Below are 18,749 nucleotides of genomic sequence, written 5' to 3'. Positions count from 1 at the left end.
CAGTTTTCAACCACTAGAGGGCAGAAGTGTGGCACTAATCTGTGTCCAGAACACTTTGCAAGCACTTGGATAGCAACAACACTCATCCCAACCACCTGAAAATGGAGCATAATTAAAGCTACATTAGAATTAACATTCAACCATCATTTGCAACATCTAACAGTTTTAAATGGGAACCTCATACCTCTCAAGTTGCTCTTTGATGAAATGAAATCTTTTCACGTAGTGTAATTTCATACAGTTTAACATAACATGAAAAGACTACAACTTGCTTTTGTTGTTGCGTTCTGAGCAACAAACATCAGTAAACAATTCCATGGAGCAAGAAATTATTAATAATTATTTTACAGTACCTATAACAGCCAAATCAAACACTGCACCATAAATAAGGTGAACCTTAGTTTGGATTTCCAAAGAAGAGCCTTTAGTAAATATGTGATTAAAGGTCATAATGTTTAACCGTTAACTATTATAAATGATAATAATGAAAGTAATAAGTGCTCATGCCACAAACAGTACAAACTGTAACTCTTTACTGACCCACACATTCATCCAACATTACAGTACATCTTTAAAAAGTGTAAAATCGAACTACATGTTTTTGTAGTTCAAATTAGCCCATGTCATACAGAAATCGGAAATGTTTTTACAAAATGTCTTAATAGATCTACTAATAATACAAACATGCAGTAACTTAGTCATTAGTCATTGATCATTTGAATATGCAATATGATTCAACCTCAAGTCTAATAAAGTCTCCAAAAGTGTTTCCCATTAATGTCTAATGCAATGCATAAAAAATACAAAGCTTATTTGTAGAGGAACACATCTTTTACTTATCATGCTGATGTAATGTAATGCAAAATGCAAAATGCAAATAAAAAATAAAGATGGTTTTGGAATGTGTACTCCTGTACTTTCGATCAGATGAATTGTGCAGTCCATCTTCCTTGTTGGTTTAAGTGTACATGGAAACATAAATCCACTGAAAATAAAGAATGACACAGATTATAATGCAACAAATACACAACAATTCATCTTTTATCACATTAAACATATAGATAAGCTCAATCATGTAATTTTTATCTACAGCAAGATATTTTTTTCTTTCTTCTGACTTCTACATTAAAGGGTACCTACACAACAATTCACCCCGAACTACTAAAACTCTCTGTCCGATCTGGTGAAGCTTTCATTAGAAGCACATTTACAGTATGTCCTCTTGAGAGAGTCCCTGTGTGGGTATCTGTGCTGCAGATGAGCTAGCGCTACAATGTGAGACTCTCTAGTGTCTGTGTCTATGAGGGAGTGTCATCATTACATAACCAAAGCCCTGACCCTGTTTTTGTGAACTTTCTGTTGTTCACATGCTTAGTGCTTTATGAATAGAAGTATATCAGGTATCCACCATATATAACCATGTTTGTAAGTAGCTCATTGTAAAGGGCTTTAGCCTGGAGGGGGTATTAAGTGTAAGTTTATCTGTACCAGCAAAGGCATACATGTTTGGTAGTTGAGGAGTAGGATCATGGGAAGGACACATGAGATTATGTGACTTGCCAAGGTTATAGAAGAACAATATGTCTTTAAGGTACCATATTTTACACTTTTCTGGTGTAACATTTGAAGATTCACTATCCATACAGTATATTCTCTCTGGAGCTATAGCAAAAACAAGGTATTTTGCTAATGTGTTTTACTAATTGTTGATTAATGAGCCTTTCCACAGCTTTCTTGGTTGCCTATAGTGGACTGATTTCTATGGAAAACAGCTGAAGACGAATTTTCATATAAAATCGGAATACTGTTTATGTGCGCTCCCAACTACCTTCCCTGCAGTGTCAGCAGTGTGCAACACTAGCTAATGTAACAGTACAAAGCAAAGATGAATAACTAACAATTGGTTTAGGCAGGGGTCAACTAACTGTGGCCAAGGCTAAACTGGGTGTGTGTTTTTTCAGCATTCAGTATTCCACTTCTTCACATTTTTGTTTAATGGCAGCTCACAACAGCCGTTTAAGGTGCATAACGCCACTTTTTGTGCTTGAGTGTGAGCCAGAGTTCACTCTCTAATTTATTAAAATTGGGGATTCAGTGTTCATTTCTGCATTCAGTCTAATGTATGTCATTTTTTGTCAATGCCCAGTACAAGTGCAAGCAACAGGAGCATTGCAGAGAGCTTTAAGATGCCAGGTAAAGAAGAGTGGAACAGCCTGAATGAAATCATCCTTTCCTGTTTTGTTTTTAGTTCATTGCTACCAGAGGTTCTTTCTTGAGAATAATTAAAAAACTGTGTACAAAGAAAATGTGTTTCTTTGGAAATTCACTCCCAGTTTACAAGTCAAATCAAAGGCAAGAACTGACAAGTTGAAACTTGTCAGAATTAACTTGAATTTTTGAATTTGAACCATAAACTGCCAAGAAAATATGTTTTATTACCTCAGACTCAAGAAGACTCATGCTCTTTCCGTCAGACAGTTGTTTGAAGATTTCTGTTAAGCAACACAAAAATTAATGTTAAGCCATCAGCATTATAATTGTATAACTAGACTAGACTCATTGCCTTCCAATATGAGGATATGCATAAGAAGTGGTAGAGAGTCATTTCTTATATGGTGTTAGCTATTGTCATAATTTGTCCCATCTTATTTTACGTACTATACATGCAGTCCAAGCGAAGGATGAGACTGATGAAGCTCTCCAGCGTCACCTGTCCAGCGGAGGCATAACGCAGAGCCATCAGATTGAGCATGTCATCGCTGACCTTCGCTCCTGTTCAACACACACACACACAGCAGGTGTTAGGATAAGTTTTGGAACTGAGTTTATTCTTCTGTCTTGGTGTGATATCATGTTTTGCACAAGCCAAATTTCAACAAACACAGGCACACACCCATCTGAAACTTTTGTTTTTGTATTCATCATTAATTAAGTTGGCTGACTGTGTAGAGGTAGAGCTGAAAGAACAAGACACCCCCTCTGTCTCACACCTGTTTCTTTGTTGGAAAATGTATATGTGCACACTGATTACATACATTAACTTGACTGACTTGTAAAGTGCTTTAATGGTACCTGAAGCTATGAACGCATTCCTCAGCTCACTCAGTGACAGCGTTCCTGTTCGTGAAACATCAGTGCGGAAGAAAATGTCCTGGTAAAAGAGAAGATAGATAGATAGATAGATAGATAGATAGATAGATAGATAGATGTAATGAAATATTTAAAAAAAAAAACCTTAATCTGACTTGTTCAAACTGGAGTTAATTGCTTTTACCCTGTAGTTGACGACCTTGTTCCACAGACGAACAAATTCTTGACCGTTTAGTTTGCCAGTAATTGATGTCTTTAAGTCAATGTTAAGGTTACAAAGCTATACACAGATTTCAAATCAAGTAATGTGTATTATATAAATAGAAAAAAGGACAGGCAGGTTTGACACAAAGCATATGAGCTTATTATTTACAGTGTGTATTATACTTAATGATAATGAATGTCACATGCACCACAACAGGATACGTCCATCAGAGCAACCATGCTGCGACAGGCATCAAGGCTGAAGCCTCCAGATTTCAAGTCTCCTAAAAGCAACGACAACAAAGTCAGGAGAGACATTTGAACTAAACACAGATATTATGATTATTACAATGTATTCTAATGTTTATTGAACTGTTTGTTGTGCTGTGTTTTGTGTACAGTCCAAACCTTTCAGGATTTCATTATTCAGAAGAATCTGGAGCTGCGCTGCATCCACCTCTTCATACTGAAAATGAAACAGAGATAAGATATAATGGACGGTGGTAAACTTTCTCTTTAGCTTTCATCAGTGGGTTTTTTGTCAACCACATCTCGTTTCGCATTGCATTTGTGTTTCTGCCCACCAGATGACTGTAATTTGCTCCCATTTTATCTCTCTGTTGGTCTCCACCAACTTCTGAGTGAAAGATCTGTTTATTTAGCTGCTAAATGATAACCAACCTGCTGCTTTTTCTGTGTGCTGTTTGGTGATGGGCAGGGAGCGCACAGTGGGTCGAACAGGTCTTTTATTCTGACTTAAAAAATGTGTGACATTTAATGAGGTCGATAAGAGAGAATCAGACAAGCTGTGTCTATTAAACCAAAACAATGAGCTGAAAAACATTAAAATGCTCCTGTGCAATTCTGTTTATGCATTTACACTGTGCCATTATATCTCCTACCGTAAAATCTCACCCATCATTTTGTGGCAATATTTATGTCCTTGTATATATTTTATGTTTTGTATTATATTATAACAATAACTTGTTGATTCAATAACCTGTGTAATATCTCTGTGAAATGATCCACCACACATATCTGTATACTGAAAAGGTGTATATAAGCTTTATTTTGTTTTTTCCATATGTTTTTCCTATATTTTTCTTATCCACCTTGCCTTACTGTGAGCTGCTGTAACAAGTGAATTTCCTGTGTGTGGGATCAATAAAGTCTATCTTGAATTTTACCTTGTCCGAGTGCTGACGGAAAAAGTTTCTCTTTTTTACATCTTCGTTTGCATCTCCATTTGTTTCCTTTAGGAAATAAAAGGAGAATTTTTAAAACATTTCTCACACACATGCAATAAAACATAGAAGAACATGTAACATGATATCTAATAATATTAACACCCAAAATACTGCAGTATTATTAAATCATGCAAACCTTTCTGCCAACGTTTTCAATTGGCTCATGGTTGTGGCTATGGCCTCCAGAGTTTTCACTGTGGGAAAATACCAAATAAATTCAAATCAGATCAGTGTGTAATAATTTAAAAAATGAATGAATAATTCTGAATAACGGTGAGACAAGCAGTGAAATGAGAGAGTGAGCATACTAGGTGTGGGTTTCTGCTTTGGAGAGGATGGTCAGGATGAAGGAGGCTGTCTCATTGGCATTGAAGGTGGACGGCACGATCAGGTATTCACCAGGCTTTAGTAAAAAGAACTCCATCACCTCACGTGCATTCATGTAGGTTTTGGTTTGGGCGACAGGTGCATGGCTGGTGAAGAAAGAGGCTGGGAACTTCCCGGTCAGCTCCTTGTACTAAAATAATAAAAAAATATTTCAGTTCTCTGCAGTTTATTAACCACAGCAGCAGTGTGCACAGTGAATAAAGTTTATTGTGAATAAGGATTAGGAGAAAAAACTGTCACTTACTTGTTTGGTCACCTTGAAGGAAATCAGTGGAAGATGAGTTCATGTTGGGAATAAAAAGCAAGCAGTTAATAATGTTATCATGGTATTATTTATCAATCATCAGTTCAGGCAGCAGTGAGAAAGTGCACAGGAGTCCAAGACAGTTCTCAAGAAGTTGTCTAATCTCTATGCCCTCAGAACAGTTTCGTAAGTACTCAATGTCCCTTAATGATCATTGATCTCGAAACAAGGAAATATGTTTACTCTTAGTGGCCTGACATTGTTAGACTTCTATGTCATGTACTGAACCTATCAGTTGTCTCTGGGGAGTGAGACAGCCCTGTTCTCTCGGTTACCATAGTAATGATCAGAATGGGGCCTGCTTTCCTAAACACAAACATAGAGCTGCTCTTTATCGTTTCAGACATCAGTGTTCAATGCATACATGCAGATTGCTTGCACTTTGACCATACACTTAACTGTGTTTACTTGGGATTTACTGCAATGAGTCTATGTCATAATGGCAATGCCAGACACAGTGTCAGTGGCATTGGATCTGGCATCACATAAATTACTTTTGGATATGCAATGTCAGCTGCAAAAAAGTAAGAAGTGGAACATACCAATTTTAAGATTAAAATATTTGTATAGGTCAACTTGAATATCTGAGAATATTTGGAACAAAACTTTGAAATGAATATTTGATAGTGGTTTGATAATATTTATGATCTGCATTTTGTAAGCGCTATCCATTTAGTGTATTTACATCCTATAATTTCCTCTTAGTGTTGTATTTTGTATTGTTAGTGGCCATTTCACTGCTAGATTCAAATTGCCTCCACAAGCAAGAGGGATTACAAAAAAAAACTGTACATGTTTCACCTTTTTATCTCATTCACATCAGTCTCACTGTTGGCTGTTCCCAATCTGTACACACACACTGTAACAGAGCTGTATCAAGTTACAGCCAAAGGAAAATACATCATTATTTACTTGCTGCTTCACAATAAAAGGATTCAACTGGCATTCAACTTAAGTTGGCTTTTATTGTGACTGCCTGACTTCACATGACCTAAACTTTTAAATGAGCTTCTAAGCATAACTGGTGGTAACGAATTATTAGCATATGTCTGCACTCTGTGGGATAAAGGGACACAGTATCCAGTAGTGAGACTGAGACTGTTTTCACTTCATCTGACAACTTCAGCTACCTTCCATGTCTACTGTATGTATGACAGATCTAGAATAGTTCCAACACCGTAACTGAAACAATGAGTAATGGGTAATATTACCTCAAATACAGAGAATCCAATGTGGAGATTTTGGACCAGGCGTCTGTTCCTCTTGTCAGGCTTTTGCATGAGAGACACCAGCATGTTTTTTGTACCGATTTTCTCGGGATAATCACCGTCAACCTTGACACGATACTGCGGATTAGTCCAGAAACTGTCTGGAAGACAAAGAAAGGAACGTGATTTGTTGTGATTAAAGTAAAATCTTGTTGTGTATTATTGATGAACTAGTAAATGACATTGGAAACCAGGTTAGAAGTTGGAAAACAAGAGAACATTTGTAACATAATAAAGTCAAGTACTTCTATGAGCTAGGGCTGTGTATTAAAGTTATACTAGCATTGTGATTAATCTTTTGACTGTCCTGCTTCAACATGTTTATTACTGCTGTGAGCACTCAATGCAAGATAAGGAACTGTGTAAAACTGTGCTACAAGACCTCTCTTATCTTATCTAATCTTAAGAAATTTGTAGGGATTTTCTTTTGTGACTGCATTTTTCGAAGCAACAAATTCACACAAATTTGACACATTTGTGTGTCATCAGTCTTCCAGACATCAACCTCTAATAAGCACTTAGCACTGATTATTACAATTTATACCATGTTGTTTGGTAAAAAAACAAAAAATAATTTAGTTCAGTAATTGTTTGAGAATTACCCGACTGTGGAGCTGGCTCATTTTAATACACACTATGATTACAAAGACTGTAAATAGTAGCCATTATAACCTACTGCCCCGCTGGACCTACAGTACTGTTGTGTGATGCTCCATTTTTAATTCTAAAAGATGTTTCTTTAGTGCTTACAGAACAAAAGCTGAAGCTACAACAATACAAACAAAGTTGTTAAGTTGCAAACTTGTTCCAATTTTGCATTTGTCAATAAATTATACTATATCTCATAAGTTAACAAGGGAACTTGGGTTTGGGATAACAGCACTTGCCCAAAACACATTTCTTTCATTATATTATATATATTTGTCATAATTGTAGGTTCTTAGCTTCCTCCCACAGTCCAAAGACATGTACTTTAAAAGGTACTAAACTGCCTGTAGATGTGAATATGAGTGTGAATGGTTGTTTGTCTCTATGTGTCCTTTGATGAACTGGCGACTTGTCCAGGGTGCCCTACTGTAAATCAGCTGGAATAGGCTCCACCCCCCCATGGCCTTGATGATAATCAGCAGATATACATTTCAACACATTTGCTTCTACGGTATGACAAATATTATAAGATCTTATTAAATTGAAGTACCTCTATTATTCATGCATCCTCCAGCAGTGGTTCCCGCAACCCATCTGCCGTCATAGAAGGAGGACTTCCAATGACAAGAAGAGCTTCCATCAAGGAAGCTGGGACACAGGCAGCAGATGTCGAGGTCTGAGTAGAATTTACAGAAGTCTTCCAGGGTCATCCTGTCGATATCAGAGATTTATTTGGGGTTTATTTTATTTTATTTTATTGAACCATAAATTTGAGAATTATATTACAAAATTCATAATATATTCCTCCTGTATCAGTTGGGCTAATAGGTGCAGATGAAATCTGTAATATTCATAAACCCAGCAAACGTATCTGAACCTGTCCTAATTAAACCAGAGAAAAGCTACTTCTTGAACAAGTAGCTTTTGTCCGTGTATAGCTTTGTAACCTTGTGTATTTGAGAGTTCCTATGAAGGAGTGACAAGTAAACCGGTTCTGCAAGGTGTAAATAACTCTTCCTACTCACTCACTTCCTAGAACACATAATGACTGCTGTCTGGCATGTTGTCACTAAAAACATGAATATATTCTAAACACAGAAGTTTGTTTAACACATAACGTGTTTTCCTAAATATACAAACTGTAATATGCTGTACTATGTTTTATATGAAAAGGGAACATCAGTAGAAGTTTTCTATTTGTTAACCCCTCAAAGCATTTTTCAGTGTTTTCTGTTCTACTCTTTTCTTACCAAAACTCTCCATCATCAGCCACTGAAAGGCACATTTCACGATCTTCAGCACTCACGGTTTTCCACAGAGATGACCTTAAAGACAGGATTTAAGCAAGACAGGAGACAGCTCCTTTGATTTAGTGTTTTTGAGAGGCAAGTTACAACACATGCCCTGAGGGTTATAGAGAGGGCCTCTCAACTCTCAATATGCAAATTCAGTGCAGTTATGAGCAGACCTAAAGGTGTAAAATTACAATGCATTCCTAAAACCAGTTTAGATTAGCTAGAGGGAGACTTTTGAGAGGTTAAGCTATGTATTAGGCCCACAGTAAATACCACTGAGGGAATTGTATTTCAAATAAAAGCAAAAGACACTTGGCTGTTTGCAACCTGGCTTTTACTCATGAAAAGTGGTGACATGCATCCTTAAATGAAGATGCATTATTGTCACACATGCAAACACGCAATGTTTCTTATTATGTCTGTAGAAAATAATCTCAATGTTTCTGCAGAAGCAAATCAGAGTGTGCGTGGGAGACGTTCTCACTGATCACTCCAGTCTCCAGTCCACTCCCCTTTTCCCCAGGGGTTCCACAGACGCACCAGGTTTATGGGTTTTCCTTGGCTCTTCATCTAATGGATAGGAATATTGTTACGTACCACAAATGTAAAATGCAATAAATGATTTAATAAATTATTTGTAACGCTTAAGTTTAAAAAGTCTAATAGTCTAATGTAATCTTTATGATCACTAACAGATAAGTGTTAAAAAAGAAGTCGTTCCAGTTTCAAATGCAACGTGGAGGTGTCATTTTTCACCTGTTTCACCCCTGTAACAGTATAGGCATGGCCTTGGACCAATCCATTCGGCAGCACAGTGTTTTCAGATGTTTCCTACAAAGCAAAGACATTTTTCATTGTTAAAATGAAACAATGAGAAATTCAAAAATTAAAGAAGGTATGCAGTCAATATGTTGTAGACACAAATTGTGTAAAGACCTACTCAAAAAGAACTACTGTGACAGCAGCCTGCAAATCATTTTATTGTGTCTCTAACATTGAGGTTAAGCATGTTGTAGTAATATTGAATTTGTTGAGCAGTGTCAATAATAATGTATGCGGGCGACGGGCCAGAGTCAGGCACACTCAAAATTTCAGTTACTATTGCCATCTCCTTTAATAAATTTAAGTTAGTTAGTTCGGCGTGCAGCTCCCATCTTTGTTGTCATAACATGTCTAAAAAAGGTTTTCTCTGAGTTTGTTTCTGCCTCACTGCAAACTGCTCAGCAGTGTTTTCCCACCTGGCCTGACTTGTTTAGTCCTTTAACTTTACAAAGAATGATGTCACCCACATAAAAATCTCTTATCAGTTCTGGAAAAAATATAAAATGTGACCCTCACTTTGCAGGGCTCAAGAGTCCGGCAAGTAGCAGATTTCATTGTCACCATTTAACAGATGACAGTGGTAGTGATCTTTTAACTGTTTTCAAGATGTTTTCAACCGTTTTGTTACTCTTCCATTCAAATTATTTGACTGTCAGAACTGTTAGTCATATACTTTAACAATTTGTGCAGGAATTTTATTTCTCTCCATTTCAAGAGATCAGACTTGCTCTGTTTGGATGCAACTAATCTGAGTAGCATCAATTTTATTGTCTTTTTTCTCCAGTTGAAGTTTAGCTTGTTGCTCACCATCTCTCTGAATGCTATTTAACTGTATGTGCTCTTCACAATAAAGATTAAAATGTGTGATGTATTTGTTCTTACCCCTTCATGTGTACCACAGCCCATTAATGACTTGGATTGGCCAGCTCTACACATCAGCTCCCACAAGTTTTGAGGAGGGGATCCCAGCTGGACACACATGTGAACACCACCAGTGAAGTCCATCAAAGCTTCGGCAGGAGTTCCAGCACTCATGTCGGTATAGGAACCGCACACCCTGACACAAGAGGACATGACATTTTTATAGATACTCCACAAATGAGGCACAATACTAAAAAACACACACATTTATGTCTGAGAAACAATGCACTTTTCTTTCCATACTTGGCATAGGCTTTCTCCATCAAAGCAGGCCAGAACTCATTTGGGTCTTTGGAGTGAACGAAGATTAGTCTGCCATTGATTGTTGGTAGCTTGTCATCAATGACAACATCCACCCACCTTCCAAATCTCCAGAACTGAATGGTTGTAAAAGAAGTGAATATATGAGTATAAAGGTCATGACTTAAGTTCTCTTTCTGTTTGTGGATGTTTGTCAGTAATCAATAATAAATCTTTTACAATAACAAATACATTTCTTATTCATTGTTATTCATAATAAATAATAATCACTATTAATTAATATTAAATAACTTCTGCAAATCACTTTCAACAAAAATGTAAAGTGCCGTCCACAAGAATTCCAGAAACTTCCTGTGACTGTGCAGTTGAATTTCAAAGTCGCGGCTGTTTACGTAACACTGTAACAACACACCCCTTCACTCCAGACAGGCCATTATATTTAATATTGTTTCAAGTATTTTGGAGTCAGTGACTGGTCAGACACTCCCCAGTGTAAACATAAAAATGACCCCTTACTTTGTGAGTTAGATAGTTGTTTTGGATTTGATGTATTTACATAGGCCTACCTGTACATCTGTAAGTCAGACCTTAAAACTCATTCTTGAGCTTCATCCTTGAGTTCATTCTTGACCTCGAAAGCAGCAGTTGACAAAACAATTTCCCCTATAGCTGCTTTGGAGCTGTGAATGTCTGAAATCCCATGACAACTTACTAAGGCCCATGTGCTAATTAAGACCATACAATATAATCATGATCAAAAGCTCAAGAACAGCTACTAAATAGACTGAAAGATTTTTTGTTTTGTTTTGTTAGCTAATTTTGTTTCATTGTCATTGTATAATGGTCCAATTACCTATGGAGTGCACTCTCTAGATCATTTTGAAATACAATCCAAATTATTTTATAAATTAGGATGATGGCATTGAACTGCAAATATATTACATAAGTATGACTTTAGTCAGTATGAAGCAATAATAACCAGTTCTGCATTTACCCTGAAGTGGAACAGCCCACAGTAGCTGTCATCAAATGCTTGCTCGAGAGGAACAACTTGCCCGAGGACTTCAGTCTGAAAGGTCAGAGCTCCAATAGACGCAAGAAACCAGCAGTCTCCTGCATGAAACATGTTGGTTCAGTTTTTGGACAAAAAGGCAGAAAAGTAAAAAAGAAAAGAAAAGAAAAAAAAGAAATTTCCCTACCAACTATTCCTTGTCCAAAGTCAAACCTGGAGATCCCATCAAGAACAAAGTCAGGATTAGGAGCAATTTTCTGAAAGAAAGATGTTAGAAAGTAAAAACAACTTGCTGCGGAAGCCCAGGGTTCAAAAGTTGTTATTAGATCAAATTGGATTACACTTCTTCACTTCTTCATATGCTGGCCGATTTTGTTTTGTTTTTATATTGTTGTTTCACTTTTATTATTTGGGGATTTTGGAGGAGGAAAATATAATAATTCTGAGGAAGGTAATGGCTTTTAATAAAGTGAAATATAAGTTTAAATCCTACTCACCTGTTTAAATCCTACATTGTCACATTTTTTACTATTTTTTCTCATCAAAAAACTGGCCTCAAGCAGCAGTCATTTAAAAAACAAACAAAAAAACCTAGATGCACCAGACCTTTTATTTAAACTGTGGAAGGCCTTAAGAAGTTATTTAAACACAGACCAAATATGCAAATTTCACTTGTCAGTCGCCTGTCAGTCAAGTTGAGTCTGAACACAGACGCTCATTGTGAGTTCAAAGTGCTGGGGGAAGATTCTTGGTTTTTATCTCAGCTGAATCTGTGTAGCTTTCTGCTGGTTATACACAACAACTGACATGCTTATTTACAAGATAACATCTAATATAATACAGGATCTCTTCTGTGGTTTTACCCTTCCGAAACACTCACCCGTGGTCTCAGCCACTCCACACGTTTCAGGTCAGCAGGACTCAGTAGACCTTGGCCGATGGATCTAACATCAGGTGGGAACATGTCGTCTATGTACCTTACTCCTTTGATGAGACAGTACTGTTTCAGCTCCATGTAGTTCTGGTTGAGAAACTTCTCAGGGTTGGTGATGCTACCATAACCCTCTTGCTTCTGACGAGCCTCCAGGATGTTCATACATGCACCAGGTACAGGCATTGTTGCAGTGTTTGGTGCCTGTTAAGAAAAAATGAGATCAAGAGCTATTTTAACATTTACAATGTTGCATATAAAATTGAGACGTGCAGATGAATGGGGAAATTAAAAGAAAAATCAACCCACAGTAAAAGTCAGGTTTTGGTCAGCCACAAGCTGCCAGAACAGCTTCAGCGCATCGTAACATAGATTCTGGAAGTCTGGAACATTGTTCTACCAATATATATTCCCTCATTTGCTGTCTGACATGATCCCATAGCTGTTCAGTCAGTTTGACATAAATAATGTTTATTAAATTTAAGAATACTAAAGAGCCACATTATGAGTAACTTTACTGAGAGCTGTGAGCAGACATTTCATCAACTCCACACCTACCTAACACTCAGGGTAAGAGTAGCAATTAATCAAGTGATCATATGATTAATATGCTCAGAGCATAACCAGTTACATTGCGTTGCAAAAACATTTGTTTGTTTGTGCTAAATCCCTAACATCTACAGCAATATTTAGAGGTTATAATACATGAATGGGAACACATGACATGAAATTGGATGAAAAAATTATACAATTGAATGAAAAAAAAATGTGAAATAGAAAAAATTACCTACACAAACAAACAAACACAGCTGAAAGTAGCACACTGACAGGTGCAGACAATGACTTCAAATCCAGCTTTATTATTGTTGTTTGGACCCTTAAAAACATAAAAAACTAGAAGCAGATGAAAAATGATGTAATGTACCTTGCAAAAGAAAACTGCAAATAAGAGTAAAACTACCTCATTTTGAAATATATAACATATTTCTTCACGTAACAGATCATTTATTATGAAAACATAATATTTCTCCAGCCACATTGGATCTTTTTTCTGCCTTTTATTGTTCAACAAGTTTTCACTTTTGACATGATGTCATCCTGTGTCCCTTTGCACTACAGAAGACTTCACATTAGATATTTCTCTCCACTCATTGATGTTTTTCTTTTCTAATTTGTGACCCATTTGACCAAACCTTTACAAAAGTCTACAAACCTGGCAAAAATAAATAAATAATAGAAAAAACGAATTATTCCTGTAATTTAAACGGCATTATTAATAATATATTTGACCTAAATAAACTATTGACCTCCTAAATATCATATTTGAGACGTCAGAAATCTTTATCTTTATCTTTATTACATACAGTAAAGTACAAGACGTACAGCATTTAACCCAAAGACCACACCATCACATACATACATTCATACACATACGCATATTCAGTCTGTTGGAATGTGTACTATAACATGCTGCCTGGTTTCCTGTAGCGTAAAGTATTTGGTTGTGAATTTTGTCAAATATGCAGCAAGCTTCTATATTGTGAACTCTCAGTCAGTTGATTTAAAAAGAAAGTGTTAGTCATGATCTTACCTCTGTGGCTTGTGAGAGAGAAAAGGTGAGTGGGTGGGTGGATATGCAGGTAAGTGCGGAGAGACTTCGCCTCTTTTATAACCCCTGTAAACACCTGAGGCTACCAGCATTGGAAAGGTGTTTCTTTGCCAGATAAGTAGTTTATCTCCTGAATAAACTCTGCCTGCGGTTATGTGATACTATTAAATGATCCTGCCGTAGACTGCTATAGGCAAACAAAGATTCAAAGTTTCACTTTCAGTAGAGAGACCCTGCAGCTTCCAGTAGTTAATGTTTATGTTTTCTCTTGAAACACGCTTGACCTTGTTTGTTTAGGAATTTATTGTGCATTTATTATATGCACGTTATATTTAGAGCACTAGAGTGTCAATGATTAGTCAAGACATAACACTGTCACATTAACAGCATTAGCTTACACTGCCATCTGGCTGTGAATCCTGTTAAACTAAGAGTACATTTTGGCTGCCAGTGCTTAAAAAAAAGTTTGAGACTGTGATTAAAGTTTGCACCCTGTGATTAAGAAGCTGTGTTTTCATTAAAACCAAATTTAGCCATTAAGTTAATATGTAGCCTGGGTCTGCGTTTATCTCGGTAGGTGGAGCGACCGCCCCATATGCGAAGGCCCAGGCTCGAATCCTGACCTGTGTGACCCTTTCCCGCATGTCATTCCCCATCTCTCTTCCCACATTTCCTGTCAATCTTCAGCTGTGTCTATCAATTAAAGCAAAGGACAAAAACATAAAAATAAAATAAAAAATACAAATAAAAAAAAGTTAATATGTAGCCAAAAGCTATCCAATTTGACCTGTTAATTACTTCACTGGTACAAAGGAATAAACATTGATGGTTATCATGTATAATATATCATCTTCCAAAAATGTGTGTGTGTGCCAGGGGTCATAAATCCAAAATAAGAGCAGTGAGTACACAGAATAATCAGGAACAACCTGAACATGAAATCAGTTTACAACTTAAGGGTAGAAAGTTTTCCATTCAAGAGTTACCACATTCAAAAAAGTGTGAGTATCAATTTAAAATCCACATTTACATTAAAATGTAAATATACTGTCACACCTGTTCACTTTAATTACATCTGCTCTGCAACTGAGTCCTGCCTCGAGCCCATCCTGACATTTGAAGGAGATCAAGTTTTGAGGCTTGTTGGGAAAATAACATGCTCCATGCCCTACATATATACATACTGTTTCTTAATTTAACTTTAACTCTCTTTCTCCATCTCTCTCTCTCTCTGTCCATCAACAGAAGTTATAATGCATGGCCATTATGCAAATATTTGAACAGGAGACGTACGCTTCTTAAATATATTCTGCAAACAATAGACAACAATAGAATTTGTTGTTTTATGGTGTCGTTAAGCCATGTCGTGCCTCCCCCTCACTTTATGAAGGATGAGATGTGAGACACAACACTCATGTGATCAGAAAACAGGTTTTACGGCCTGCATCCGTTTCCAGATCCTGGAGACAAATGTTAAAAGTCAAGTCTAGCTCCTGCAGTACAAATCGCTTCATTGGTCACCTTTTCAGCATAATTTCTTCAGTAGAGTGCACACAGACCCAAACTGGAATTTGCTGATATCATATATGAATTGCTTCCAGTGGAGACACTGCTTACTGATGTACTGATGGGCCAAGCCTTTATTAATATGTCTTTACGGCCAGGTTAGCATCCAGGGCCACAATTGGTTTGCCTCCTTCTGACAGGGCTTTCTACTAATCTACTGATTATGTGATGTTCCTCAAGGTTCCATTTTTAGGGCAACTCTTTATGTGCACTGTATTTAATCCTTTTATACCTCCTTTATCTTCGGCAAACACAGTATCTCTTTCACTGTTTTGCCAATGACAAACAAATATACATCCTATTGAATCTGGGGAATTTCAGCTCCATCAAATCCATCTTTAATTGCCTCCAGAATCTGAAATGCTGGATAGAAAAAAAAATGTTTGTGATGCATTAATACAAAACCTGGAAAAATTGTCTCCACGTATGTCCTTGAAATTGATGATTGCTTGTGACTAATGACTCTCATATGGCTCATATGTTCCCATATGTTTCCCTACCTGCCATCGTTTAACTACTTATAGCTGCTAGTGCAGCAACAAAGACATGAATCCTGGCCTGCTGCTAACCTGGTTCATGTTCATCTGTGTTTTCGGACAAGAAGGCAGAAAGGTAAAAAAATAAAAATAAAAAAATAAAAAGGAAAGAAAAGAAATAATATAATCATGATCAAAAGCTCAAGAACAGCTACTAAATAGACTGAAAGATTTTTTGTTTTGTTTTGTTAGCTAATTTTGTTTCATTGTCATTGTATAATGGTCCAATTACTTATAGAGTGCACTCTACATAGATCATTTTGAAATACAATCCAAATTATTTTATAAATTAGGATGATGGCATTGAACTGCAAATATATTACATAAGTATGACTTTAGTCAGTATGAAGCAATAATAACCAGTTCTGCATTAACCCTGAAGTGGAACAGCCCACAGTAGCTGTCATCAAATGCTTGCTCGAGAGGAAAAACTTGCCCGAGGACTTCAGTCTGAAAGGTCAGAGCTCCAATAGACGCAAGAAACCAGCAGTCTCCTGCGTGAAACATGTTGGTTCAGTTTTCGGACAAAAAGGCAGAAAAGTAAAAAAAAAAAAAAAAAAGAAAAGAAAAAAAAAAAAAGAAAAAAAGAAATTTCCCTAACAGTTTCCTTTCCAAAGTCAAACCTGGAGATCCCATCAAGAACAAAGTCAGGATTAGGAGCAATTTTCTGAAAGAAAGATGTTAGAAAGTAAAAACAACTTGCTGCGGAAGCCCAGGGTTCAAATGTTGTTATTAGATCAAATTGGATTACACTTCACTTCTTCATATGCTGGCCAATTTTGTTTTGTTTTTATATTGTTGTTTCACTTTTATAATTTGGGGATTTTGGAGGAGGAAAATATAATAATTCTGAGGAAGGTAATGGCTTTTAATAAAGTGAAATATAAGTTTAAATCCTACTCACCTGTTTAAATCCTACATTGTCACATTTTTTACTATTTTTTCTCATCAAAAAACTGGCCTCAAGCAGCAGTCATTTAAAAAACAAACAAAAAAACCTACATGCACCAGACCTTTTATTTAAACTGTGGAAGGCCTTAAGAAGTTATTTAAACACAGACCAAATATGCAAATTTCACTTGTCAGTCGCCTGTCAGTCAAGTTGAGTCTGAACACAGACGCTCATTGTGAGTTCAAAGTGCTGGGGGAAGATTCTTGGTTTTTATCTCAGCTGAATCTGTGTAGCTTTCTGCTGGTTATACACAACAACTGACATGCTTATTTACAAGATAACATCTAATATATTACAGGATCTCTTCTGTGGTTTTACCCTTCCGAAACACTCACCCGTGGTCTCAGCCACTCCACACGTTTCAGGTCAGCAGGACTCAGTAGACCTTGGCCGATGGATCTAACGTCAGGTGGGAACATGTCGTCTATGTACCTTACTCCTTTGATGAGACAGTACTGTTTCAGCTCCATGTAGTTCTGATTGAGAAACTTCTCAGGGTTGGTGATGCTCCCATAACCCTCTTGCTTCTGACGAGCCTCCAGGATGTTCATACATGCACCAGGTACAGGCATTGTTGCAGTGTTTGGTGCCTGTTAAGAAAAAATGAGATCAAGAGCTATTTTAACATTTACAATGTTGCAGATAAAATTGAGACGTGCAGATGAATGGGGAAATTAAAAGAAAAATCAACCCACAGTAAAAGTCAGGTTTTGGTCAGCCACAAGCTGCCAGAACAGCTTCAGCGCATCTTAACACAGATTCTTGAAGTCTGGAACATTGTTCTCCCAATATATATTCCCTCATTTGCTGTCTGACATGATCCCATAGCTGTTCAGTCAGTTTGACATAAATAATGTTTATTAAATTTAAGAATACTAAAGAGCCACATTATGAGTAACTTTACTGAGAGCTGTGAGCAGACATTTCATCAACTCCACGCCTACCTAACACTCAGGGTAAGAGTAGAAATTAATTAAGTGATCATATGATTAATATGCTCAGAGCATAACCAGTTACATTGCGTGGCAAAAACATTTGTTTGTTTGTGCTAAATCCCTAACATCTACAGCAATATTTAGAGGTTATAATACATGAATGGGAACACATGACATGAAATTAGATGAAAAAATAGGACATGAATCCTGGCCTGCTGCTAACCTGGAAACATGTTCACCTGTGTTTATTGGAACCTGTGACCAAACTATAGGTATTGCGTATGGGATTCAAAGCCACAACCTCTGGGATGTGTGGTTGCTGATAACAAAACTAAAGTTCTACAGCTATTCTAGCAGCACTTCGAGGTAGTGCAGTGCTCTGAGTTAAAGGCTAATCAGCTCACATGTGCTAACATGCTTATGTTAATCATGTATATTTACATAATAATAAGAAGTAAAAGAAGTGAATACGTTTATATGAAAAGTATTCTTCAGGCAGTGTCCTTATTTAGGATCCTAGTGGTCTACTAAATGCTTTTCCTGAGCCTCATTGCTGATGCTAATCTTATTTATTGCTGTGATATACAGTAGTATGTTGGGGCGCAAGTTAGACTGTAATTCCATGTGAATCACTTGACTTCATCTGAAAATTCCTAAAAAACTGACACATTGTGTGGTTTTAACCTGATAGTAAAACCATAGAAATGGAAGAATCGGTCTTTAGGGATTTCTTTGAAGTGGTCTCCATTTAACTGCTTATG

At 36.8% G+C, this 18,749-nt stretch overlaps 2 protein-coding genes across 2 annotated transcripts; both read right to left on the bottom strand.

Annotated features, from left to right (window-relative positions):
- Nucleotides 1–296: 296 nt before the first annotated feature.
- Nucleotides 297–14,015, bottom strand: LOC104939931 (calpain-1 catalytic subunit). Its single transcript, XM_027275281.1, has 22 exons — nucleotides 13,982–14,015; nucleotides 12,340–12,594; nucleotides 11,647–11,716; nucleotides 11,442–11,560; nucleotides 10,430–10,563; nucleotides 10,148–10,322; nucleotides 9,200–9,274; nucleotides 8,928–9,013; nucleotides 8,399–8,473; nucleotides 7,699–7,859; nucleotides 6,444–6,601; nucleotides 5,173–5,184; nucleotides 4,850–5,058; nucleotides 4,678–4,735; nucleotides 4,482–4,547; nucleotides 3,703–3,760; nucleotides 3,517–3,578; nucleotides 3,275–3,343; nucleotides 3,073–3,151; nucleotides 2,659–2,772; nucleotides 2,440–2,492; nucleotides 297–985 (listed from the first exon to the last, which is right to left on the bottom strand). Exons 2-22 carry the CDS (start codon nucleotides 12,574–12,576, stop codon nucleotides 959–961), a joined length of 2,097 nt encoding a protein of 698 aa, XP_027131082.1. The 5' UTR covers nucleotides 12,577–12,594; nucleotides 13,982–14,015; the 3' UTR covers nucleotides 297–958.
- A 2,544-nt stretch (nucleotides 14,016–16,559) lies between these two features.
- On the bottom strand, nucleotides 16,560–17,639 carry LOC113744604 (calpain-1 catalytic subunit-like). The gene is made up of 3 exons (XM_027275074.1): nucleotides 17,389–17,639; nucleotides 16,703–16,768; nucleotides 16,560–16,595 (listed from the first exon to the last, which is right to left on the bottom strand). Exons 1-3 carry the CDS (start codon nucleotides 17,623–17,625, stop codon nucleotides 16,560–16,562), a joined length of 339 nt encoding a protein of 112 aa, XP_027130875.1. The 5' UTR covers nucleotides 17,626–17,639.
- Nucleotides 17,640–18,749: the final 1,110 nt, after the last annotated feature.

This window comes from Larimichthys crocea, chromosome XXIV (genome assembly GCF_000972845.2).
Source record: "Larimichthys crocea isolate SSNF chromosome XXIV, L_crocea_2.0, whole genome shotgun sequence".
Lineage (NCBI taxonomy): Eukaryota > Metazoa > Chordata > Actinopteri > Sciaenidae > Larimichthys > Larimichthys crocea.
Note: the sequence above shows the minus strand (reverse complement) of the source record. Positions and strands in the feature narration are given on the sequence as shown.

Coding starts and splice junctions, on each gene's coding strand:
- LOC104939931 (XM_027275281.1), bottom strand. CDS start 12,576: ATGCCTGTACCTGGTGCATGTATGAACATCCTGGAGGCTCGTCAGAAG. Junction 3,761..4,481: donor TCCGTCAGCACTCGGACAAG/GTAAAATTCAAG, acceptor TTTCATTTTCAG/TATGAAGAGGTGGATGCAGC. Junction 3,579..3,702: donor GAATAATGAAATCCTGAAAG/GTTTGGACTGTA, acceptor CGTTGCTTTTAG/GAGACTTGAAATCTGGAGGC.
- LOC113744604 (XM_027275074.1), bottom strand. CDS start 17,625: ATGCCTGTACCTGGTGCATGTATGAACATCCTGGAGGCTCGTCAGAAG. Junction 16,769..17,388: donor TGGAGTGGCTGAGACCACGG/GTGAGTGTTTCG, acceptor TCTTTCTTTCAG/AAAATTGCTCCTAATCCTGA. Junction 16,596..16,702: donor TTGACTTTGGAAAGGAAACT/GTTAGGGAAATT, acceptor TGTTTCACGCAG/GAGACTGCTGGTTTCTTGCG.